The 26,051-nt window shown below is 37.5% G+C and overlaps 1 protein-coding gene and 2 pseudogenes across 1 annotated transcript; 1 reads left to right on the top strand and 2 right to left on the bottom strand.

Annotated features, from left to right (window-relative positions):
- The first annotated feature begins 1,897 nt into the window (after positions 1 to 1,897).
- On the top strand, positions 1,898 to 3,928 carry LOC148695721 (uncharacterized). Its single transcript, XM_088696682.1, has 2 exons — positions 1,898 to 2,058; positions 2,782 to 3,928. Exon 2 carries the CDS (start codon positions 2,790 to 2,792, stop codon positions 3,846 to 3,848), a length of 1,059 nt encoding a protein of 352 aa, XP_088552808.1. The 5' UTR covers positions 1,898 to 2,058; positions 2,782 to 2,789; the 3' UTR covers positions 3,849 to 3,928.
- A 5,079-nt stretch (positions 3,929 to 9,007) lies between these two features.
- On the bottom strand, positions 9,008 to 9,562 carry LOC137734278 (putative zinc finger A20 and AN1 domain-containing stress-associated protein 8 pseudogene; annotated as a pseudogene).
- An 8,901-nt stretch (positions 9,563 to 18,463) lies between these two features.
- Positions 18,464 to 23,153, bottom strand: LOC148695720 (uncharacterized; annotated as a pseudogene).
- Between the last annotated feature and the right edge of the window lie 2,898 nt (positions 23,154 to 26,051).

Below are 26,051 nucleotides of genomic sequence, written 5' to 3'. Positions count from 1 at the left end.
ACAAGTCTTGGGATAATTGATATTATAAAGAAGTCTAAATCATGTTAACAAGAGTTAATCCAATCATATTGGTATATTGAGGACTCTTGTGTTTGCTTGTTTATAGGACTCATACTGATATAAGGAATGCAATCTTGTATTCCTTGTAGGATTGTAATAGGGCAATCTATGTTTAGTATAAAAACATAAGCCACTGCTCTCACAAAATATACGCTCAATATTGAACTAAGATCTATTGTTATTTTGAGTACTTTTGGTTTTGCAAGAGAGGAGAAAGTACACTGTTTGAAGTCTGATTTGGCTTCTTCTTCTACTGCTTTTTACGGGTTAGTTTGTCATTATGTTTATCGAATTGTGATTTTAGTACTTGTATAAATTTGTGGTTCATGAGCATAATCTCTTAACTTTTATTTTTGATAAGTTTAGTCTTACATTTGTAACAATTGCATCCGTCAATCGTGGTTGTGCTGGTCGTTTGTGTAACAATGCTATGTCAATTGTTTCTATTTCTTTGTAAGAGAACATCACTCGAATTCTTCGTATGATCACATGTATTGGTATGAACAGAAAGAATGTAAATATCTATTTCTGAAAGGGTAATTCTAGGGAGACCAAAACTTTAAGCCAAATTTGCAAATCAAATGATGTGTCACCAATAGGAAGTAAGCATGTTAATCAACGCTTAAGTAATAATCCAATTATCAACAACCACATCATTTGTTTACAAATTTGGTTTAAGAATTTGGTCTCCCTAGCATTATCCTTTCCGAAATCAAACAAAATACCTAAACATACAAACAAATTCAACCATCCCATTCTTTAGTACAACTTCAGTCTCTCTCTAACTCCTGCATTCTAGCTTGTCACCTTTGTAAAGTTGACAACTTTTATAGTGAAGATGAGGAAAGTCACCGTGACTTCAAAACGTATAGGACAATGATGTAATTAAATTGCACATAGCATACAAGTGAATATGTTGGAGAATATAGCCCCACATCGAGAACTTCATAAGAATATATTATAACTACTGAATGCTTTCATTTCTAATTGCATTTGGGTCTTTTGTGCCAACACATGTCGGGGTGTGCAATTGGTAAATTTGAGACACTATTAATGTGATTAGTAGTGGTTGTTGGCGCGACTCTGAAATCTTAACAATACATTCATCTCAGGGGACCAGTACCATGTTGGCTACAATTGTGTTAGCATGTAATATGGGTGTAGCTGCATTGGTTAGATTGGACATGATCTCTATGTAATCTAGTTCAAATCCCCTTCTTCACAATTTATATTAGTCTAAAGTAGAATATTGTTTCCACTGGCACTACAATCTAGTGGTATTAATTTTTACATGCTGGTTAGGTGGGCTGTCAAAGTTTGACTTGCTTGAATGGTGAGTGTGATATCTAAATTGTTATGCATTGTCTATTGTGTTTTTATAAAAATAGAAAGTGAAATATCGTTGATATAAATAAAATAAAAGTGAGAACACACAACCCATTTTATCATGTGCATTGATTTCATTTAATTTATTCAATTTAATAGTTAAAAATAAAAAAGGGTGTTTGTGTCACTTAGTACTACAGTCTAGTTGTAATTCTCTTCACTTATAAGTGAGAAGTCTTAGGTTTGATTGTTGTCAAAAACGAATTTGAACTATATTATTGTTTGTTCAAAAAAAAAAAAAAAGTTTGTAAGAAGCTAAAAAGAGTATAAAAATCACGTTCCAAAGAAAAAACAGCTACAACTATGTAAATGTTGAAAAGTCTCATGGGCAATGAATGCCCACAGTTCCATTTGTAGAAAATGAAAGTGGAAAATGCATTATGTTGTCAGAAGACGCGTTACAAGTTTCAAAATGCAGTTAATGCATCTGTATGAAGTTGCTCTATAAATAGAGCACTCCATCTGTTTTCATGTAACAGAAAAGATAAGAAGAAAGAAAACTAGAGAAAAATATCAGTAACATCATCTATTCATCTGCCTTTTATTTGTTATCTGCCTGTGCTATAGTTTTAGTGTGGCATTTTACATCTACCTTGCACCTACCATTAAAAGGTTATTCTCTCAAACTTTAACCCTTTTATAACACGTTATCAGCACGAGTCTCTATATATAATTATTCTCTCATCTCTCTTCGCCGAATGAACGAAAGAAAGAAAAAAAAAATGTTTCCTTTAAGATTTTTACTGTTCATCTTCTTCCTCTGCCTCAACTGCGCCGTGTACCCTCGCGACGAATTGTTTGCTCCGTGCCTGCTCATAGTCCTCCAACTAACGGTTACATACATCTTTGATTACTTGTTTGGTGTAGAGATTGATTACTAACCCAGTATTTATTTATGTTAATTCTACTGCAATCCAAGATGGTGCGGTACAATCGCCCATCTTGAACTGCAAATTTATTCTTACTGCGATCCAAGACGGTGCGGTATCATCGCCTATCTTGGACTACAGATTTAATTTTACTGCAATTTTTAGGTGGAGCGGTATAATCGCACACCCTACCCTGCATATTTGAATTTACCTGCTGTTTAATTTCATTGCAATTTTATGTGGTGCGGTATAATCGCCCATTCTATATTACATTATTTCAATGAGAATGGTGCGGTACGATCGCCCTTCTCATTCACCCTGAAAATCTCGAGCCAGAAGTTTCGAGTGCTTATCATTTTGGCCTGAAGATCAAAATGAAAAATTTGTAAGAACCAGAAGTTCTAACATCACATTCCTCCAGGAATACATATTATTACAAGTTCTTACACATCTCATTTTCTTTCAGAAAAGAAAATGGCGAACTTGGCGAAGCTTGAATTTGCTGCCCTGGATATTACCGGGAAGAATTACCTGACCTGGGTACTGGATACCAAGATCCATCTGGAAGCAGGGAATCTTGGAGATACCATCAGGGAAGAGAGCAACTCATCCTCTCAAGATAGGGCAAAGGCCATGATTTTCATTCGTCGCCATCTTGATGAGGCGCTAAAGAGCGAGTACTTAACGGTTGAAGATCCGTTAGCTCTCTGGAATGCCTTGAGAAATAGATACAATCACCAGACAACGGTGATTCTTCCAAGGGCCCGCTATGAGTGGACTCATCTGAGGATCCAAGACTTCAAGTCAGTGGCAGAATACAATTCTGCATTGTTCAGAATTACCTCTCAGATGAAGCTCTGTGGGGATATTATTACTGAGGAGCATATGCTGGAAAAGACTCTCAGCACATTTCATGCCTCCAACGTGCTCCTGCAGCAGCAGTATAGAGCGCGAGGCTACACTGAGTACAACCAGCTGATATCTGTGCTCTTAGTAGCTGAACAGAATGATGAGCTCCTGATGAAAAACCATCATTCCCGACCTACTGGATCTGCACCATTCCCAGAAGTGAATGCTGCTTCCCTCGAAGTGAACGCCACATCCTCTGGTGGTGATAATCATAAACGAGGACGTGGCCACAAGCGAGGTCGATGGAATAGGAAAGGCAAGAACCATGGAGTTCAGTTTCACAACCAGGTTCCGAGGCATAATTCAGGCCCGAGCTTCAAAAATGTGAATCGCCACAAAGGCAAAGCTCATATGAATAATGCTCCTAGAAACCCTGAAGGAGCCTGCCATAGGTGTGGTGGCAATGGGCATTGGGCGCGTACTTGTCGTACCCCAAAACATCTAGTGGATCTGTATCAAGCCTCCCTCAAGGAGAAGGGTGTCGAGACCAACTTTCTCGACCAGGCTAGACCAATGGATATACCTGATCCAGTGTTCGACTTATCAGGGCAGTTGAACACAACTCATCTAGATGTTTCAGACTATATTGTGGAAAGGGGAAATGAAGTATATCGGTCTGATTGAATCATTAATGTACTTTTATTATGCTGAACTTGTAGTATTTTCAGATTCAATAAAAGTGGCATGTAAATTTCTTGTTATAATTTGCTTTTAATTCTGATTCTCTTACTCAGAGAGCATGGACAAAAATTGTGGTTATTCTCAGAACATGAGAAATGGCGGAGATATTTGTCTTGCAGACAGTGCAACCACACATACAATACTTCGTGATCGAAAGTATTTCTCAAGCTTAATACCTACAAGAGTAGGGGTAACAACAATATCAGGACCTTCAGATGTAATTCAAGGTTCAGGGCAAGCCCAGATTATGTTACCGAATGGAACAATATTGTCCATACAGAATGCATTGTATGCTACTCGATCTACTCGAAATTTGTTGAGTTTCAAAGACATACGTCTAAATGGATACCACATTGAAACAAAAAGTGCAGAAAATGTGGAGTATCTATGCATTACCTCCAATGATACCCAGAAGCGTATATTGGAGAAGTTGCATGGTATGTCGAGTGGATTATATTATACATACATAAGGACAATTGAATCACATACTGTCATGAACCAGAAGTTCATTGATTCAAAGGTTTACATGCTTTGGCATGACCGTCTAGGTCATCCAGGATCTACCATGATGCGTAGGATCATTACCAACTCTAATGGACATCCATTAGTGAGCAGACACATTGCTGCCTTAAATGATAACCCTTGCAAAGCTTGTTCTCAAGGGAAGTTGGTAATTAGACCATCTCAACTAAAGGTTGATGCTGAATCCCCATCATTTCTGCAAAGAATTCAAGGGGATATTTGTGGGCCTATTCAACCATTATGTGGACCATTTCGATATTTTATGGTTTTGGTTGATGCATCTACCCGATGGTCACATGTTTGTCTCTTGTCTACTCGGAATGTAGCCTTTGCGAGACTTCTTGCTCAAATAATTAAGTTACGAGCACAGTTCCCAGATTATCCCATTAAGTCTATCCGACTTGATAATGCTGGTGAATTTACGTCTCAAACCTTTGATGATTATTGCATGACATTGGGCATTGATGTTGAACACCCTGTTCCTCATGTCCATACTCAAAATGGTTTAGCAGAAGCATTGATCAAGCGGCTTCAGTTAATAGCTCGCACTCTGCTTATGAAAACCAAATTGCCAGTCTCTGCATGGGGACATGCCATCTTACATGCTGCATCATTGGTTCGATTGAGACCTGTAGCCAACCATCAATACTCTTCAGTACAACTCGTGTTTGGACATCAGCCAAACATTTCCCATTTACGAGTTTTTGGTTGTGCTGTTTATGTGCCTATTGCACCGCTGCAACGCACTAAAATGGGACCTCAGCGTAGACTGGGAATTTACGTGGGTTTTGATTCACCATCTATCATTAGATATTTGGAACCCTTGACAGGTGATATGTTTACAGCTCGTTTTGCTGATTGTCACTTTGATGAGACAGTTTTCCCGTCGTTAGGGGAAGAAAAGACCGTTCCAGAAGAACGGAAAGAGCTGACATGGGTTGTTCCCACCTTGTCTCATTTTGATCCTCGCAACATTCAATGTGAAAATGAAGTGAGAAGGATCGTTCATCTTCAAAGCATTGCCAATCAAATGCCAGATGCATTTAATGATGCTATGAAAGTGACAAAATCACATATACCAGCTGCAAATGCACCTGCAAAAATTGATGTCCCTGTTGGACAAAATAAAGTGGCAGCAAATGATTCATCTGGTGCACGCCTGAAGCGTGGTAGACCCCAAGGTTCAAAAGATTCAGCTCCTCGAAAGAGAAAGTCGAGGGCACAACTGAATCCAAATGAAATCATTCAGGAAGAGAAAATGAATGATACATCCACAATTCATCATTCTGGACTTCCAGAAAAAGAAAATGTCCTTGATGAGACATCTGTCCCTGAAGAGACAGAAGTACATGAAAGCAAAGAAATCTCCATAAATTATGCATGTACAAATGAATTGTGGGATCGAAATGAAATAATCATCGATGATATGTTTGCATTTGCAGTAGCCACTGAAATCATCTTAAGTGATGATATTGAGCCCCGTTCTGTTGATGAATGCAAACAGAGACAGGATTGGCCTAAGTGGAAAGATGCAATCCAGGCAGAATTAAATTCCTTGGAAAAGCGGAATGTTTTTGGACCAGTAGTCCAAACCCCGCCTAGTGTAAACCCCGTGGGTTACAAATGGGTATTCACAAGGAAACGCAATGAGAAAAACGAGATCGCAAGATACAAAGCACGACTCGTTGCACAAGGTTTTTCTCAAAGACCTGGAATTGATTATGAGGAGACATACTCTCCTGTAATGGACGCAATTACGTTCCGTTACTTAATAAGTTTAGTGGTTACAGAAAGACTTGACATGCGACTTATGGATGTCATCACTGCGTATCTATATGGAGAATTAGATACTGACATCTATATGAAAGTCCCTGAAGGACTTAAGTTGCCTGAAACAAGTAATAAACCACGAGGTATGCTCTCGATCAAATTAAAGCGATCATTGTATGGTCTGAAGCAATCTGGACGAATGTGGTATAATCGTCTCAGTGAGTATTTGATCAAAGAAGGGTATATCAACAATGTTATTTGCCCTTGTGTGTTCATTAAGAAATCCAATTCTGGATTCGCTATAGTGGCAGTATATGTTGATGATATGAATCTAGTTGGGACTCCTGAAGAGCTCAATAAAACTGCTGAATATCTGAAAAGCGAATTTGAAATGAAAGACCTTGGAAAAACAAAATATTGTCTCGGCCTGCAGATCGAGCATTGTGCTAGTGGAATTTTGATCCACCAATCAGCTTACATTGAAAAAATTCTGAAGCGATTTGGTATGGACAAGGCTTATCCACTAAGCACGCCAATGGTCGTTCGTTCTTTGGACATTAAGAAAGATCCATTTCGTCCAAAAGAAGATGATGAGCTGGTCCTTGGTCCAGAAGTACCATATCTGAGTGCAGTAGGTGCTTTATTGTATTTAGCACAATGTACTAGACCAGATATAGCTTTTTCAGTTAATTTGTTAGCAAGGTATAGCTCTGCTCCAACAATTCGCCATTGGAAGGGTATCAAAGATGTATTGCGATACCTTCGTGGGACAACAGACATGGGTCTCTTCTACTCAAAGAACTCCACAGATGACCAGGTCCTTGTTGGATATGCAGATGCTGGCTTCCTCTCTGATCCGCATAAAGCCCGCTCACAAACTGGATATGTGTTTAAGAATGGAGATACAGCAATCTCATGGCGCTCAACCAAGCAAACATTAGTTGCTACATCTTCAAATCATTCAGAAATACTTGCTTTACATGAAGCAAGTCGTGAATGTTCTTGGTTAAGATCAATGATCCATCATATCCGGAATTCATGTGGTCTAACTTCGAAGACAGACAATCCAACTGTCATCCATGAAGATAATGCAGCCTGTGTTGCCCAAATGAAGGAAGGATTCATCAAGGGCGATAAGACTAAACACATATCTCCAAAGTTTTTCAGTGCACATGAGCTTCAGAAGGCTAAAGTTATTAAAGTCAGACAAATCCGTTCAAATGAAAATCTGGCAGACTTGTTCACCAAATCTCTACCAAAGTGCACATTTCAGAAGTTAGTGCAAGGCATCGGATTACGTCGACTTACCAAACAGCTAAATTTGGAAAATGCGGAATCAGGGGGAGATACATATCAGGGGGAGCATCCCTGATACATGCTTGTTGTACTCTTTTTCCTTCGATTAGGATTTTTCCCACTGGGTTTTTCTTATCAAGGTTTTAACGAGGCAACATAAGCATACTAGACACTATATCAACGATCCAGGAAAAGTTGTACTCTTTTTCCTTCGCTATGCTTTTTTTCCCATTGGGTTTTTCCAAGCAAGGTTTTAACGAGGCAACTCATGTTGATATGTGGGCATCCAAGGGGGAGTGTTGAAAAGTCTCATGGGCAATGAATGCCCACAGTTCCATTTGTAGAAAATGAAAGTGGAAAATGCATTATGTTGTCAGAAGACGCGTTACAAGTTTCAAAATGCAGTTAATGCATCTGTATGAAGTTGCTCTATAAATAGAGCACTCCATCTGTTTTCATGTAACAGAAAAGATAAGAAGAAAGAAAACTAGAGAAAAATATCAGTAACATCATCTATTCATCTGCCTTTTATTTGTTATCTGCCTGTGCTATAGTTTTAGTGTGGCATTTTACATCTACCTTGCACCTACCATTAAAAGGTTATTCTCTCAAACTTTAACCCTTTTATAACAGTAAAAAAAAAAAAAAAAAACCTATGGTCATAATACCGATAGCTTGTTTTCCTTTTTCTTCGTGCTCCTTTTATGGCCTTTGTTTTAGACCTATTATTATTAGAACACAGTTTGGCTGCTGTTTTAAGATTGCATTTTCTTCACTTGCAAGTAAAATGTTTTAAGTTCGAATCCTATAAATGGCGAGTTTGATACTATTTTATTCCTCACTCTTTAGTGTAAACATATTATTGTATAAAATAAAAGTACAAAGGTGCCAATTAGGTATAATACACCAGTAATCAAGAAAATGATCTAGAGTGAATTTGCTCAACAAACAACTATAGTAAACCCTTATGTGGCTATCACATGTATGAAAGCTCCAAAAGACAGCTATTATATTTGTAACAAAATAGTAGACGCAACATATTTGTATTATATATCTCTCTCTCTCATCATAGCCGCTATAAAGTCTCTCTCTCTCTCTCTCTAGTCATAGCCGCTATAAAGCCTCTCCACAAGAGAGCAAGAGAAGGATCACAACCAAGAATACTCTCCTCACCAGCAAAAGAGCGACACCCATAACCAAGAGATGGAGACAATTATAGAAGACATGGTAAACATGGGCAAAACGAGAGAATAGGTAAAGAAGAATTGTTGCCAACCCCAAGATTAAAGGTGGTGATCAATGGTGAAGGATTGTTCTTTGGTTTTCTTCCAATGACTAGTAGATACGCTACATATTGGTATTGCATAATGTTAGGAAGACTAAATTTTTTAACCAAATTTGCAAACCAGATGATGTGTCACTAATAAGAAATAAGCACGTAAATCGAACTTAATTAATAATCCGATCATGAACAACCTCATAAGTTGGTTTACAAATGATTAAAATAAAGTTAATTAACAAAAACAAGTAGTCTTGAAACCTAATAAAGCTAAGCTATAACATGCAAAGAGACAATAGTCAATCTCTAGTACAACTTCATCATCCCTAAAACTCCATTCTAACTTGTCACCCTTGCAGAGTGGATTTTCTTGGCTAAAACATCTCTCCCAGCCTGCTTGAGATCCAAAATGCATGAATGTTCTTTTGGGTCTGTGTATCCCACAAAACACACCACCACCAGCGGCACTGAAATCCCAACACTCCAACCTTTTCGTTGCAGCTTTGGCACCTATTTTTGTCTGTCACACCGACACTTGATTCACTATCATTGTTCCCATATTTATGATCATCAGAAACTAGTGAAGTAACTGATGAAGTTTCAAAAGAAGGCGAGGAGAAATTCCGCTAACGAAGGAACCCAGATTAAGTTTTTCCTTCGAGGTCACGTCGGCCGATGCTACAACATACATATTTTCTTGATTTAGATGATCTTTATAGCATTTGGAGCACAGGTTCTTGTTTTCCACAGAGCCATAGAACCCGCAGCCGCTTGCACACATTGGAGGCTCCATACTTGACATGTTAGCTTTGTGTTGAGCGTTGATATGTACCAGCAGTAAATATTGTATTATAGGCAAAACCAGACAATCCAGATTCTTCGTCTTATCTTCTTTTCTTCTTCTTGTTATACGAACGATATGTTTGTGGTTATATAAGGAAGGGTGGCGGTGGGAGACTACTGTAGGAGGTTCACCTTTTAGAGTAGTATTTCTATTTCCCATAAGAAGAAAAACCCTAACCTCACTCGGTAGTTCTATTTCTAGAAGCTTCCACGTTCTTCTTTGTCGATATTCTACGAACTTCTTTTTATTTGTTACTTTTTCCTTTATACAATTTGTTGAAAACATTGGCAGTGTTTAAAATATTTGCCAGATTAATGAATGCCCACATAGATTTTCAATACTCACACAGTAATGTGGACTTTGGAAATGAAGGAGATCGTATTTTCAAAAGGTGTGAGCTGGAGTTGCTCTATAAATAGAGCGCTCTGTGTACTATCAAAATAAAAAAAAAGAACAAGAAAGATCAATAACATCATTATCTACCCTCCCTCTTTTATTTGTCATCCCCTTGTGTTATAGTTACAGTGTAATATTTTACACCTGCTTCGCTCCTGTCACTAGTAAAGGTTATCTCTCTAACTTTTGCCTATTTATAATACGTTATCAGCATGACTCTCTGACCATTTCTCATTTCTCTTCACCGAAAGAAAGAAAAAAAAAGTTTCCTTTAAGGATTTTATTGTTCTTCTTCTTCCTCTGCCTTAACTACTGGATATACACTCGCGAAGAACTGTTTGCACCATGCCTGCTTTTAGTTCTCAACCTAATAGTTACATATATCTTTGATTTCTTGTTTGGTGTAGCTCTTGAGTACTAACCCAATGTTTATTTATGTTGATTTTACTGCAATCCAAGATGGTGTGGTATCATCATCTATCTTGGATTGCAGATCTAATTTTACTGCAAATTTTAGGTGGAGCGGTATAATCACTCACCCAACCTTGCATATTTAATTTACCTTCTGTTTAATTTCATTGCAATTTTAGGTGGTGCGATATAATCGCCCACCCTGCTCTGTGTATTTAAATTTTCCTACTACTTGAGTGGTGCGGAATAATCGCCCATCTTATGTTATGTTATTTCAATGAGAATGGTGCGGTACAATCAACCTCCTCATTCATCATGTAAATCTCGAGCCAGAAGTTTCGAGTGCTTATCATTGTAGCCTGAAGATCAAAATGAAAAAAATTTGTAAGAACCAGAAGTTCTAACACTACATACCTATATAATGCATATTATTGCAAATTCTTACACATCTCAGTTTTCTTTCAGAAAAGAAAATGAAGAACTTGGCAAAGCTTGATTTTGTTGCCCTGGACATTACTGGGAATAACTACCTTACTTGGGTAGTGGATACCAAGATCCATTTGGAGGCAGGGAATCTTGGAGAAACAATCAAGGAGGAGAATAGTGCATCTTCTCAAGATTGAGAAATAGATACAATCACCAGAAAACAGTGATTCTTCCAAGAGCTCGTTATGAGTGGACTCACCTAAGGATCCAGGGTTTCAAATCAGTGGCTGAGTACAATTCTGCGATATTCAGAATTAGCTCCCAGATGAAAATCTGTAAGGAAACCATCACTAAGGAAGATATGCTGGAAAAGACTTTCAGCACCTTTTATGCCTCAAATGTGCTCCTACAACATCAGTATAGAGAGCGAGGTTTCATTGAATACAATCAGCTAATATCTGTGCTCTTGGTAGCTGAACAAAATAATGAGCTCCTGATGAAAAATCATTAGTCCTGACCTATTGGATCTGTACCATTCCCAGAAGTGAATGCTGCTTCCCTCGAAGTGAACGCCACATCCTCTGGTGGCAATAATCATAAATGAGGACGTGGCCACAGGTGAGGACGGTGAAACAGGAAAGGCAAAAATCATGGTGTCCAGTTTCACAACCAGGTTCCAAGGCATAATTCAGGCCCAAATTTCAAAAATGTGAATCGCCACAAAGGCAAAGCTCATATGAACAATGCTCCCAGAAAATTTGAAGGAACTTGCCATAGGTGTGGTGGCAATGGGAACTAGGCGCGTACTTGTCGTACCCCAAAACATCTAATGGATCTATATCAAGCCTCCATCAAAGAGAAGAGTGTTGAGACCAATTTTCTCGACCAGGCTAATTCAATGGATATACCTAATCCAATGTGTGACTTAAGGGCAATTGAATACAACCTACCTAGATGTCTCAGACTTCATTGTGGAAAGAGGGAATGAAGTATACCAGTCCAACTAAATCGTTTATGTTTGATGTACTAAACTTGTAGTTTAAAATTAGTATTTCAAATTCAATAAAAGTGGCATTTAAATTTGTTGTTATAACTTGCTTTTAACTGGGATTCCCTCAATCAGAGAGCATGGATAAAAACTATGGTCATTATCAAAACAAGAGCAATGTCGGAGATATTTGTCTTGCATACAGCGCAACCACGCATACAATACTTTGAGATCGAAAGTATTTATTAAGATTGACGCTTACAAAAGTAAGGGTAACAACAATATCAGGCCAATTAGATGTAATTGAAGGCTCAGGGAAAGCTCATATTATATTACCAAATAGAACCATATTGTCCATACAGAATGCATTGTACGCTACTCGATCTACTTGAAATTTGTTGAGTTTCAAAGACATACGTTTAAATGGATACCACATTGAAACGAAAAGTGCAAAAAATGTGGAGTATCTATGCATTACCTCCAATGATACCCAAAAGTGTATATTGGAGAAGTTGCGTGGTTTAACGAGTGGATTATATTATACATACATAAAGACAGTTGAATCACATACTGTCATGAACCAGAAGTTCATTGATTCAAAAGTTTACATGCATTGGCATGACCGTCTGGGTCACCCAGGATCTACCATGATGCGTAGAATCATTGCCAACTCTAATGGACATCCATTATTGAGCAGACACATTGCTATCTTAAATGATAACCCTTGCAAGGCTTGTTCTCAAGGGAAGTTGGTAATTAGACCATCACAACTAAAGGTTGATGCGGAATCCCCATCATTTTTGCAAAGAATTCAAGGGGATATTTGTGGACCTATTCAACCATCCTGTAGACCATTTTGATATTTTATGGTTTTGATTGATGCATCTACCCGATGGTCACATGTATGTCTCTCATCTACTCGGAATGTAGCCTTTGCGAGGCTTCTTGCTCAGATAATTAAGTTGTGAGCACAGTTCCCAGATTACCCCATTAAGTCAATCAGACTTGATAACGCTGGTGAATTTACGTATCAAACTTTTGATGATTACTGCATGACATTAGGCATTGATGTTGAACAACCTGTTCCTCATGTCCATACTCAAAATGGTTTAGCAGAAGCTTTGATCAAGCGGCTTCAGTTAATAGCTCGCACTCTGCACATAAAAACAAAATTGCCAGTTTCTGCATGTGGACATGCCATCTTACATGTTGCATCATTGGTTCAATTAAGACCTATAGCCAACAACCAATACTCCTCAGTACAACTCGTGTTTGGGCATTAGCCAAACATCTCACATTTACGAGTTTTTGGTTGTGTTGTTTATGTACCTATTGCACCATGATAACTCATATATTTCATACATTTATACCATCCATTCCTAGTCCCTTTGTGATATTTTTGAGTTAAACTAGTAGCATTTTACCCTCTTTTGTGTTAGTGTGTAGCTAATTGTATTTTGGAGCTCAGTTGAGGACAAATAAGGTAAAATGGTGCTAAAAGTGGAGAATTGAATAAAGATGCTGATGCAGACAAAGAATTAAAAGTGGAAACTGAATATAGTGATGAATATGGCTCTTTATAAGACCAATAATGGCAAAAAAACGTGGGAATTAAATGCCCAATTACTGGGATGTATTGGCAATCTGTAACAGCCTCTTTAACCTTATAAAACTGAGAGTTTTAGCCACTTTTACATAAACTTCCCCTTGGGGACGCCCAAAGCTCTCTCTCTCTTCTCTTTCTTGGACCGTTTTGGAAACAAAATCCTTTCTCCATTCACCATCCACAACCACCAAAGAAACCACACAGTCACACCATTCTTGGAGAAGTTCAACATATGAATTGCTTCAAGGGGGTTTCCTCTATGATCTTTAATTTCACTCATGTTGTTCTTGATATTAATATATTCTATAATCATGTTCTGTAATTAAGTTCATAGTTGGGGATTTCAATGTAGCCTTGCAAACCTATTATATGTTATTAAGTTAAAGTATTCAAATTACCAATCTGTGTTCTTGTTTCATTCACTGATTTTATAGTATAATTTGTTTGTTAATCTTAATGTTTCATCACCATTAGGGCTGCTTATGAATTATTTGATCAAGGTTATAGTACACATCATGCTTAATCTTGGTAGACATGTGAATGAATGAAGAAACTGCTATGCATACATCTTCCCATGTGATTTCTTTGGTTCTTTGAAGTTTTCCTGATCTTAATGGATTCTTACTTGCTAATCTAAATTGAACATTACAACTAGGTTGCATATTAGGAGTACTTGGTCACAACCACACATCAAATGGATGATCATAAATAAGTAAAACGAACCCTAGTTGCAGATTGGAGATTTGAATGCATTTTAACTTAATTTTCATGGAATTGACTTGTAATGGTGAAATTGGTATCCCTAGTTCCATTTCCATTGTTTCTAAATCATTCTATTATTCATATTTACATTCTCTTGCATTTTTAGTTACTTTACTTTTCAAATCAAAAATCAAAACTTGATCAATTTGTTAGTTCCATTGTTTAGTTAGGGTTCATATAAAGCTAGTAATTTGTAGAGGTCTAATCAGTCCATGTGGTTCGACATCCTTACTTGTGCCATTATACTATCCTTATATTTGCACTTGAAAGGAACACAACACACCACCACAACGCACTAAGATGGAACCTCAGCGTAGACTGGGAATTTATGTGGGTTTTGATTCACCCTCTATCATTAGATATTTGAAACCCTTGATAGGTGATATGTTTACAACTTGTTTTGCTGATTGTCACTTTGATAAGACAATCTTCACGTCGCTAGGGGGAGAAAAGACTGTTCCAGAAGAATAGCAAGAGTTGACATGGGTTGTTCCCATCTTATCTCATTTTGATCCACGTAGCACTCAATGTGAAAATGAAGTGAAAATGGTCGTTCATCTTCAAAGTATTGCCAATCAAGTGCTAGATGCATTTAATGATGCTATGAAAGTGACAAAATCATATATACTAGCTGCAAATGCACTTACAAGAATTGATGTTCCTGTTGGACACAATAAAGTGGCAACGAATGATTCATCTGGTGCACGCCTGAAACGTGGTAGACCTCCAGGTTCAAAACATTCAACCCCTCGAAAAAGAAAGACAAGGGCACAACTGAATCCAAATGAAATCATTCAAGAAGTAAAAATGAATGACAAATCCACAATTCATGTGAGACACATGTACTTGAAGAAACAGATGTACATGAAAGCAAAAAAATCTTTATAAATTATGCTTGTACTAATGAATTGTGGGATCATAATGAAATAATCATCGACGACATGTTCGCATTTGCAGTAGCCACCGAAATCATATTAAGTGATGATATTGAGCCTCGCTTTGTTGATGAATGCAAACAAAGACAAGATTGGCCTAAGTGGAAAGATGCAATGTAGGTAGAATTAAATTCCTTAGAAAGGCGAAATGTTTTTGGACCAGTAGTCCAAACCCCGCCTGGTATAAACCCTGTGGGTTACAAATGGGTATTCATAAGAAAGCGAAATGAGAAAAACGAGATTGAAGATATAACGCATGACTCGTTGCACAAGGCTTTTCTCAAAGACCTGGAATTGATTATGAGGAGACATACTTTCCTGTAATGGATGCAATTATGTTGTTTTACTTAATAAGTTTAGTGGTTTTAGAAAAACTTGACATGCGACTTATGGATGTCATCACTGCGTATCTATATGGAGAATTAGATACTGACATATATATGAAAGTCCCAAAAAGACTTAAGTTGTCTGAAACAACTAACAAACCATAAGGTATGCTCTCAATCAAATTAAGGCGATCATTGTATGGACTGAAACAATCTGGAAGAATGTGGTATAATCGTCTCAGTGAGTATTTGATCAAAGAAGGGTATATCAACAATGTCATTTGCCCTTGTGTGTTCATTAAGAAATCCAACTCTGGATTTGCTATAGTGGCAATATATGTCGATGATATGAACCTAGTTGGAACCCTTGAAGAACTCAATAAAACTGCTGAATATCTAAAAAGCGAATTTGAAATGAAAGACCTTGGAAAATCAAAATATTGTCTCGGCCTGCAGATCGAGCATTGTGCTAGTGGAATTTTGGTCCACCAATCAGCTTACATTGAAAAAATCCTGAAGTGATTTGGCATGGACAAGGCTTATCCACTAAGCACGCCAATGGTCGTTCGTTTTTTGGATGTTAAGAAAGATCCATTCAATCCAAAAGCAGATGATGAACTAGTCCTTGTTGGATATGCAGATGCTGGTTTTCTCTCTGATCCGCATAAAGCCTGCTCACAAACTAGATATCTGTTCAAGAATGGAGATACATCAATCTCATGGCGCTCAACAAAGCAAACATTAATTGCTACATCTTCAAATCACTCAGAAATACTTGCTTTACATGAAGCAAGTCGTGAATGGTCTTGGTTAAGATCAACGATCCATCATATCCGGAATTCATGTGGTTTAACTTCGAAAACAAACAATCCAACTGTCATCCATGAAGATAATGCAGCATGTGTTGCCTAAATGAAGGAAGGATTCATCAAGGGCGATAAGACTAAACACATATCTCCAAAGTTTTTCAGTGCACAAGAGCTTCAGAAGGGTAAAGTTATTGAAGTCAGACAAATCTGTTCTAATGAAAATCTGGCAAACTTGTTCACCAAATCTCTATCAAACTGCACGTTTCAGAAGTTAGTGCAAAGTATCGGATTACGTCGACTTACCAATCAGATAAATTTGAAAAATGCGGAATCAGGAGGAGATATATATCAGGAGGAGCATCCATGATACAAGCATGTTGTACTCTTTTTCCTTCGATTAGGATTTTTCCCACTGGGTTTTTCCTATCAAGGTTTTAACAAGGCAACATAAGCATATGTAACACTATATCAACAATCTAGGTAAAGTTGTACTCTTTTTCCTTCGCTATGGTTTTTTCCCACTGGGTTTTTTAGAGCAAGGTTTTAACGAGGCAACTGATGTTGATAAGTGGGCATCCAAGGGGGAGTGTTGAAAATATTTGCCAGATTAATGAATGCCCACACATATTTTCAATACCCACACAATAATGTGGAATTTGGAAATGAAGGAGATTATATTTTCAAAAGGTGTGTGCTAGAGTTGCTCTATAAATAGAGAGCTCCGTGTACTATCAAAATACAGAAAAAGAACAAGAAAGATCAATAACATCATTATCTATCCCTCCCTCTTTTATTTGTCATCCCTTTGTGTTATAGTTACAATGTAATATTTTACACATGCTTCGCTCCTGTCACTAGTAAAGGTTATCTCTCTAACTTTTGCCTATTTATAATACAATTTTATTTGTTTTTACTTTCTCACTAAGAAAAGCTTTTCGATTTTTATTTATTTCCACCTTCTTTCGTTCTAGTTTTCTAATAACAAAATGTTAAAGCCACTTAGTACTATAGTCTAGTGGTATTACTCTTCACTTGTAAGTGAGAGGTCTTAGGTTTGATTCTCGCCAAAAATGAGTTTGAAATACATTATGCTAGCCTATTGTGAGGCTATGCCCACTTCATCTTCCTTTTAGTGTAGATAATATCATTTGTTCAATAAAAAAAAACATATTATGCGCGAACAGGTGTAAGCTGCGAGGTTGAGAGTTTAAAACCGTATAGAAAGTTCTAATGTTCTACTGTCTCATAACAAACACAAAACGAGTATATCATTGTGTGACATTGATAACCTAAAATTTAAAATCTTACGTTCATTAGTATGTTGGACAAATTAATTACATTTAATTAAACTAAAAAATTTACAAAAGATGAGGAAAATATCATTTGAATTGTTTATATGAAATTAGAATAACAAGGAACATAATTGACTACCCATTTTATTAGGTAGTTTCCTCCAACTGCAATCGTTGAGATTGTAGGAAATGTTCGACTAAAGCTTTAACTATCCCCACACAAACATAATAGGCAAAGGCTCTTTTATTTTATTTTATTTATTTATTTATTTTTTGGTTGAATAATGGACAAAGCTGTAAATATGAAGTTTATTTGTTCAACCACGAAACTTGCTTATTTTATAATTGAAAACCTAGAAGCAACATGTTTGGGGTTGTACTCGTGAATCAAATGGGGCCTTGAGATTTTGTATGTCGGTCCTTCTAAGGGCTATGTACACTGTAATATGTCCGTTTGAACTTTATTTAATAAATGTTTTGTACCTTTTGATTAAAAAAAAAAAAAAAAAAAAAAAAAAAAGAAACATTCCTAGAAACCAACCCTCAAACCCGTCCAAATCAATAACCCTAAATTTACTCAACCAAATTTGCCAAATTATTCCAGTCATCCTTAAGGATAACGTTATTTTAAAATACACACACAAACTCACATGCTAGTTATTTGATACTTTTAATTAAATCTCCAAGTTGTACTTTTTGTAAATGGGAATGAAAATGTAACTTTTTCTCTTATACTTTCAGGTGTGCGTAGAAGGAAAATGTAACCCCAAAAACATATTATTTCTACGTTAGCAACTTCATTCTCTTCATAAGCAATGTTTGAGTTAAGAACTGAGCGTTACAAATGCCAAGCAAGCCGAATGGAAGCAAGTGTTGACCTTAGTTTTTTTGTGCATTTAAACAGCAAAGTTGTAGCTGGAAGGGAAAAAACACACTAATAAAAATCAATACTATTTCAACTAAACCTACACCCCAAACAAGCAAAACCAAATGCACACTAACAATATCTGTAACAATATAAATAAGGAACCAAACAGATATAACAAAACAAATGTATAATATCATTTCAACAGCAAAAAAGAAAACTGACATTTTGGGTAGCGGCGATGAGGAGATGTAAAAAAGCAGAAGAAACACCACGTATTTAGAAAGACAAATAAAAAATTAAGATAAAAACAATGACTATAAGTAGGCCTTGCAATTTCGGACACAACCCGTTAACTCGACACGAAACAACATGAAATTAACAGATTTTCGATCGACATGATAACGAATCGGGTAACCCGACAAGTACCTGTTAAGATAACGGGTTGGTCTAGGTATATACATGGGTAACCTGATACACGATATGTCACATCCCAGTCTCGACTCTGCTGTAGCACGATATTGTTCGTTTTGGGCCCCGGCCACACCCTCACGGTTTTGTTTCTGGGAACTCACGCGAAAACTTCCCAGTGGGTCACCCATTCTAGAATTGCTCTCGCCCGAACTCGCTTAACTTCGAAGTTCCGATAGAATCCGAAGCCAGTGAGTTCCCAAAAGGCCTCGTGCTATATGAAGGTGGGCATGTACATATAAGGCACATCACTCCCTCTCCGTTGGTCGATGTGGGATGTTACACGATGAGTAAAATATTAATTTAATAATTTTATACCCTAAAAAGATACTATAATAATTATATTTAATACACACACACATATGTATATCAAATTAAATTTAGAAAATTGATAACCGTTGGATTGGTTGAGAATGAATCTCAACTGTCCATTGTACATTAGGTTAGAGCCCAGTAGTGTATTGATCAATGAAAATTGAACAATTTTGTAAAAGGAATAACATGCAAGCTTTGAGTTTCATTGAGAAGGTTTTAACTTCTGATAAAAGCTTCACAACCTTGAAAAGAAAAACTCTTTCATTTTGCATATCCTTGCACATTTGATATTTTGTATTAGACTGATGTGAAAATTAACTTGACACACAAATTAAACCCTATTTGTGACAATTGTAGTAGATATGTAAGTAGGGATCGTTCTAGACCGGGGATTAACTAGGGATGCTAATCAACACAATTAAAACTTTAAAACACTAATTTAGACTCTATAGACTCAAAACTAACTTAAAACACTTAAAACAACAACCAATACTCAAAAAGACTCACTTTTAGACTCAATAAAGATTTTGGACGAAAATAGGACTTGACTAGACTCAAAAGACTCAAGGAAAACAAGTTTTGACTCAAATATGAAGACTAAATAAATTGGGGATTGTTTTTGACGAAAATAAAACTTAAAACAAAACTTTGTAGAAAACACTTTATAAAAACGAATTTAGGTAAATGGGTAAAAGGCTAGTTAGAGGGTCCTTCTCCACACATGATATATGCATAGGAACCAATGTCCAGTTATTACTTCTTTAGACTATGAATGACAACGCCCCAAATTAGTTGCATCGCACAACTAACCCTCAAGTTTTCTTTATTTCATTGAATTGAATGAAAACGCATTACAACCAAATTATCTTTTTCAAAGTGGTCTTTTCTTGGTCATTCGGAGCTATGACAATTTGATTATATCCCGAATATCCATCAAGAAAACAATAAAAAGAATGACCGGCTAACCTTTCAAGCATTTGATCAATGAACGGCAAAGGGAAGTGGTCTTTCCTTGTGGTGGCGTTGAGCTTCCTATAATCGATGCAAACTCTCCAACCCGTTTGGATGCGTGTTGGCATAAGCTCATTCTCAGCATTCTTCACCACCGTCACTCCGAATTTCTTTGGCACTACTTGAATTGGTGAGACCCAACGGCTATCCGAGATAGGATAAATCACTCCGCAATCAAGTAATTTGATAACCTCCTTCTTCACAACTTCCATCATTGGAGGGTTGAGCCGACGTTGAGCCTCTCGAGTTGGTTTAGCCCCCTCCTCTAGAAGTATGCGATGCATGCATGTTGTAGGGCTAATTCCCTTAATATCGGCCAAGGTCCATCCTATGGCTGTTTTGTGCTCTTTCAACGCGCGAACCAATTTCTCCTCCTCCATTGCCGTGAGTGATGAAGAAACAATGACGGGCAACGTTTCTTTGTCTCCCAAATAGACATACTTCAAGTGACTTGGCAATGGTTTAAGTTCAAAAACGGGTGCCTGAATCACTGAAGGTAATAACTTGTTAGTAGAAACGGGAATTGAAATTGGGTTTGGGGGCTTACCTTGATATTGTGGCGATGATTCAAGTGAAGCCACCATTTCGGCAATGCCATCATCATGCACGGCCAAATTTGGTTCTCTACCCATTCCTTCGGCAATTGTGGTTTCAAGTGGGTCTTTGTCCAATGAATCAAGAAAATCATGCGCCAATGACTCAAGTATATCAATAGAGAAACAAGAATGATCGTCATTAGGATATTTAATAGTTTCAGAAAGATTGAAATCAATAACTTCCCCATCAAATTCCATCGTTAAGGTTCCTTTGAACACGTCGATCTTAGTGCGGGCTGTTTTCATGAAAGGTCTCCCAAGTAGGATCGGCAATGGTGTAGAATAGGGTGAATCCTCCATGTCAAGCACGTAAAAGTCCGCCGGAAAGATCAAATTGTTAACCTGCACCAACACATCTTCCAAAACTCCTTTTGGATAGGCATTAGAACGATCGGCCAATTGAATAATCACACCATCGTTTTTAAGTTCTCCCAAGTTTATAGATGCATAAATTGAGTAAGGCATGACATTAATTGAAGCTCCTAAATCTAGCATAGCATGTTCAAATTTAGTATTTCCAATAACACAAGGAATTGTAAAACTACCCGGATCTTTGCATTTAGGTGGTAGTTTTCTTTGTAACACTGCCGAAACATTCTCACTTACCTGGACCACCTCTTTGTTTGAAATCCTCTTCCTTGTGGTGCAAAGCTCTTTCAAAAATTTCGCATACTTAGGAACTTGCTTAATTGCATCAAGGAGCGGAATATTGACTTGAACTTTCCTAAAGGTTTCCAGAATGTCCTTCTCATTCTCTTCTTTCTTTGATTGCCTAAATCTGCTAGGGAAGGGCACATTTAGTGGAATAGAACTTGACAAAGTCAAATTTGGACTTACCTTAGGGGTGTTGGACGGTTTTGGGGTGGTAGATGGCTGCGGCAAGGTTGGTTCCACCCTTGCCGTGGCCTTGGTGCCTTGTTGATTCTCTTCTTGCAGCAACATGTCCTCTTCTTGACTTGTTTTGGACGGTTTTGGGGTGGTTCCAACTTCCTTACCACTTCTCAACGTGATTGCTTTGGCAGATTCGAACCCTCCCTTTGGATTGACAATGGTTGAGCTAGGGAGCTTGCCTTGGTCTCGGAATTGTCCTACAAACTCCGCAATCTGCCCAATTTATTTCTCTAAGTGGTCCACCCTTTTGTCTTGGTTGAGCATCGCTTTTTCTTGGTTTTGCAATGCTTTGTTTTGATTTTCTTGCCCCTGAGACAAATTGGTAAGTAACTTAAGAAGTGTAGCATTATCTAAAGACGTACCTTGATTGTTTTGGGCAGATTGGGGTGGGGTTGGATCATTGCCGTAGGTTTTGGTGTAAAACCCCGGGGGTTGTTGTCTAAGGCCTCCTTGTTGTTGAAGTTGTTGAGGCTCCCTCTACTTGAAGTTTGGATGGTCTCTCCACCCCGGATTGTATGTGTTGGAATATGGATCATTCCTTGGCTGATTTTGGCTTGGAAATCCAATGGCATTTGCACTTTCCCATCCCCCATTCTCAATCAATTGAGGGCACTTGTCCGAAGGATGTCCTTGGATAGAATATACGCCACATACACTTGGTCCTTGTATCCTCATTCCTTCGGCCATCTGAGACACAATAGAAGTAAGATTAGCTAATTGAGATTGAATGTCGGATTGGGAACTTACCTCATTCACTTGCTGCCGTGGGGTGTCTCTTTGACCAACACCTTCATATTGTTGTGCATTCAACGCTCTATTTGCAATTAAAACCTTGGCAGCCACGGGCGTTTTGTCAACCAAAGCACCTTCTGTCGAGGCATCTAGCATTTGTCTCTCTATTGGAAGAAGCCCCTCGTAGAAATATTGAATTAAAAGTTCTTCCTTCATTTGATGTTGAGGGCATGATGCAACTAGAGTCTTGAAACGTTCATAATATGCTGGAAAAGACTCTCCTTGGTTTTGTTGAATGCCACTTATTTTCTTCCTCAAAAGAATTACTCTTGAAGTTGGGAAGAATTTCTCTAAGAATGCCCGCTTCATGCTTTCCCAAGAAGTGACGGTTCCGGGTGCCAATTCGTATAGCCAATCTTTAGCCTTTTCTAGAAGAGAGAATGGAAAGGCCTTCATCTTCAAAATGTTCTCATCGACATTGATGGGTGTCATACTCGAACATACCACTGCAAACTCCTTAAGATGCTTGTTTGGATCTTCCATGGACAACCCATGGTATTTGGGAATGTGATGCAACAAGCTAGACTTCAATTCAAACTCATCGGTCTTGCCTTGGGCAGCCATAGGATATTGGTTGCACAAAGGTACGGCATTGTCTAGCCCCGAGGCCGAGAGTTCTTTGATTGTTCTATTGTCTGCCGCCATGCTTTCTTCTTCTTCAAATTCAGATTCGGAATCTGAACTTGAACTAGGTGGATAAGGTTCCGGTTGCTTCCTCTTTCTTCTCAAAGTTCGTTCAAAATCGTCGTCAAAATCCAATATGTTTGCACAAATAGGTTGAGAACGACGAGTCATAAACTAGTACCTGAAAATAAAGAACACAACCAAATCAGCAATTTATATAAAAGGCACGGCACACTAAAAAAAAAACACAAAGACAACAAAAAGACACTAAAAAGACACTACACAAACAAAAAGGGATTAGCAAGTTTGCTAATCCCCGGCAACGGTGCCAAAATTTGATGTGAAAATTAACTTGACACACAAATTAAACCCTATTTGTGACAATTGTAGTAGATATGTAAGTAGGGATCGTTCTAGACCGGGGATTAACTAGGGATGCTAATCAACACAATTAAAACTTTAAAACACTAATTTAGACTCTATAGACTCAAAACTAACTTAAAACACTTAAAACAACAACCAATACTCAAAAAGACTCACTTTTAGACTCAATAAAGATTTTGGACGAAAATAGGACTTGACTAGACTCAAAAGACTCAAGGAAAACAAGTTTTGACTCAAATATGAAGACTAAATAAATTGGGGATTGTTTTTGACGAAAATAAAACTTAAAACAAAACTTTGTAGAAAACACTTTATAAAAACGAATTTAGGTAAATGGGTAAAAGGCTAGTTAGAGGGTCCTTCTCCACACATGATATATGCATAGGAACCAATGTCCAGTTATTACTTCTTTAGACTATGAATGACAACGCCCCAAATTAGTTGCATCGCACAACTAACCCTCAAGTTTTCCTTATTTCATTGAATTGAATGAAAACGCATTACAACCAAATTATCTTTTTCAAGTTCTTTATATGAGATGCATAACAAAGATACATATCAAAAGTCATTAAGCTTTGTGAAAACTATAAGCGTTGACAAGACACTCATCACTATGAAACGCATGAGATTCGTACCAAGGATTTACTTAACGCGATTGTGACTAGCAACCTCACTACTTGTGAATATAAGTGAATAACAATTACGTGAAACCCTCCTATACTCTAGCATCAAGTTTATGCATGCAATTTAAGTGTTAACCCCCAACCCACATACATAAACCAGTTTTAATAACTTAGATAAGCAAATCACATTCATGTCTTAAGAAATAATAACCGGACGTAATCAATTCATATAAAACATATAATCATGGCTTCAAATTCTCCTCTAACTAAAAAGAAGTTAGTTCCTCATGTTCGCAAAACAAGGATAATTAAATTTAAACATTGAACTAAGACTAAGGATAGAAAGAACCAAGAAAAACGCTCCACACTCCAATGGCATGCACGGCATTCCCTTGGATGGCAGATTGCACAAGTCCTCCTCTCCTTGCTTCCTTGCTTGCGGCACTAGGGTGTTGTAGAATGGATTGTGGTGTTTGATGGATGAAAGTATGAATGAATGAATGTGTCAGCAGATGCATGAATGGTGCGGCATAGGGTTGTTTATATAGGCTAATTAGGCACACTTAGTGAAGGAAAAGGATTGCACAATCCCATTGAAAAAGGGTTAATTCAAGGCAGAAATCAAATGGGAATTGAAATAGGTAGTGCGGCTAGGATTTAGGGAATTCTAGAAGGTTTTGGTGCGGCATGTTTATAGGGATGAGATAAGGTTTCTAGAAGGGATGGTTTAGGGCAGATTCCTAAACCTAAAGGGCCTAGGACACATGATATTTGTGTAGAAGGAGGATTGCAATTCCTAAACCTACAAGGAATGGTGTTCTTGCGGCATTTAAATGAATAAGGCTTCTAGAAACTGAAATAGGTGTTTAAATGTATAATTAATTCCCTCTAAGTAGCTAAGTTTAAGTCCTAACCTGATTTGGATAGGATAGAATAGGATAATGTTAGAGTTAGGATAGGATAAGGTTTCTAGGATAGGATAAGATAAGGTTGGATAAGGTTCCTTGTTTCTTGCTTCTTCCTTATCCTCTTTGCATTTGGACTTCCTCCACCAGATTTGTAGCCTTTCCTAGCCCTTCTTGACTTCAATTTTGTCCATTCTCTTTACTCCATGGTTAAGCTATCCAATCCATGCCCAAAAATGCTCCAAATAGCCTCAAAATGCACTTTCTTGCTCCTTTTGCCATTAGGACCTAAAAACATACGAAAATAACTTAAAAGACTGAAATAAATAGTAATTAACTCACTAAATGCAAGGAAACAACATAACTAAGTAGCATAAATATGCTCCTATCATAGACTAGTAATGTATTGATGTTTTTTTATTAGGCTCTTATTTTGGAGTGTAGATGTAGTGCTTAATGAAAAATGTGTTTTTATGTTTTGAAGTACTATTTATGTGGCAACGTGGAGAAAAAAAATATTTCTCTTAACGGGACAGGTCATTTTACCTGTTGGGTAAAGTGATCTGACCTGTTAAGGACCCATTAAGATAATAGGTGTGACACGACATGACCCGTTAAGATAACGGATGCTACACGAAATGACATGAACACGACAAACACAACCCATTTCCAGGCCTAACTATAAGTAGTCTAAATAGTGACTTCTAGAATTAATACACACTTCGATATTAGACCATACAATACACGTGGATCACTTTATAAGTCCCTTGCCTCATTTCCAAATGTAATTTCATGACCACTGAATTTTACATATATGCAAAAATTCATTTTTCTTACTTGCGTGCAACATAATTTCTGTAATATTGAACTAAATCAGCTGTATCGTTTTTTGCTCCCACTATCCTTTCAAGCTTCTGAAATTCATGGTCTAGCAGTTAATTCTTTTGTCAAGTGTCCTACTATGGTCACACTATATCTTATGAATCGAAACATGCTCCTATCTTTTC

The sequence above is a fragment of the Pyrus communis genome, chromosome 7 (assembly GCF_041283825.1).
Source record: "Pyrus communis isolate YQ-2024b chromosome 7, ASM4128382v1, whole genome shotgun sequence".
NCBI classification, from domain to species: Eukaryota; Viridiplantae; Streptophyta; class Magnoliopsida; order Rosales; family Rosaceae; genus Pyrus; species Pyrus communis.
Note: the sequence above shows the minus strand (reverse complement) of the source record. Positions and strands in the feature narration are given on the sequence as shown.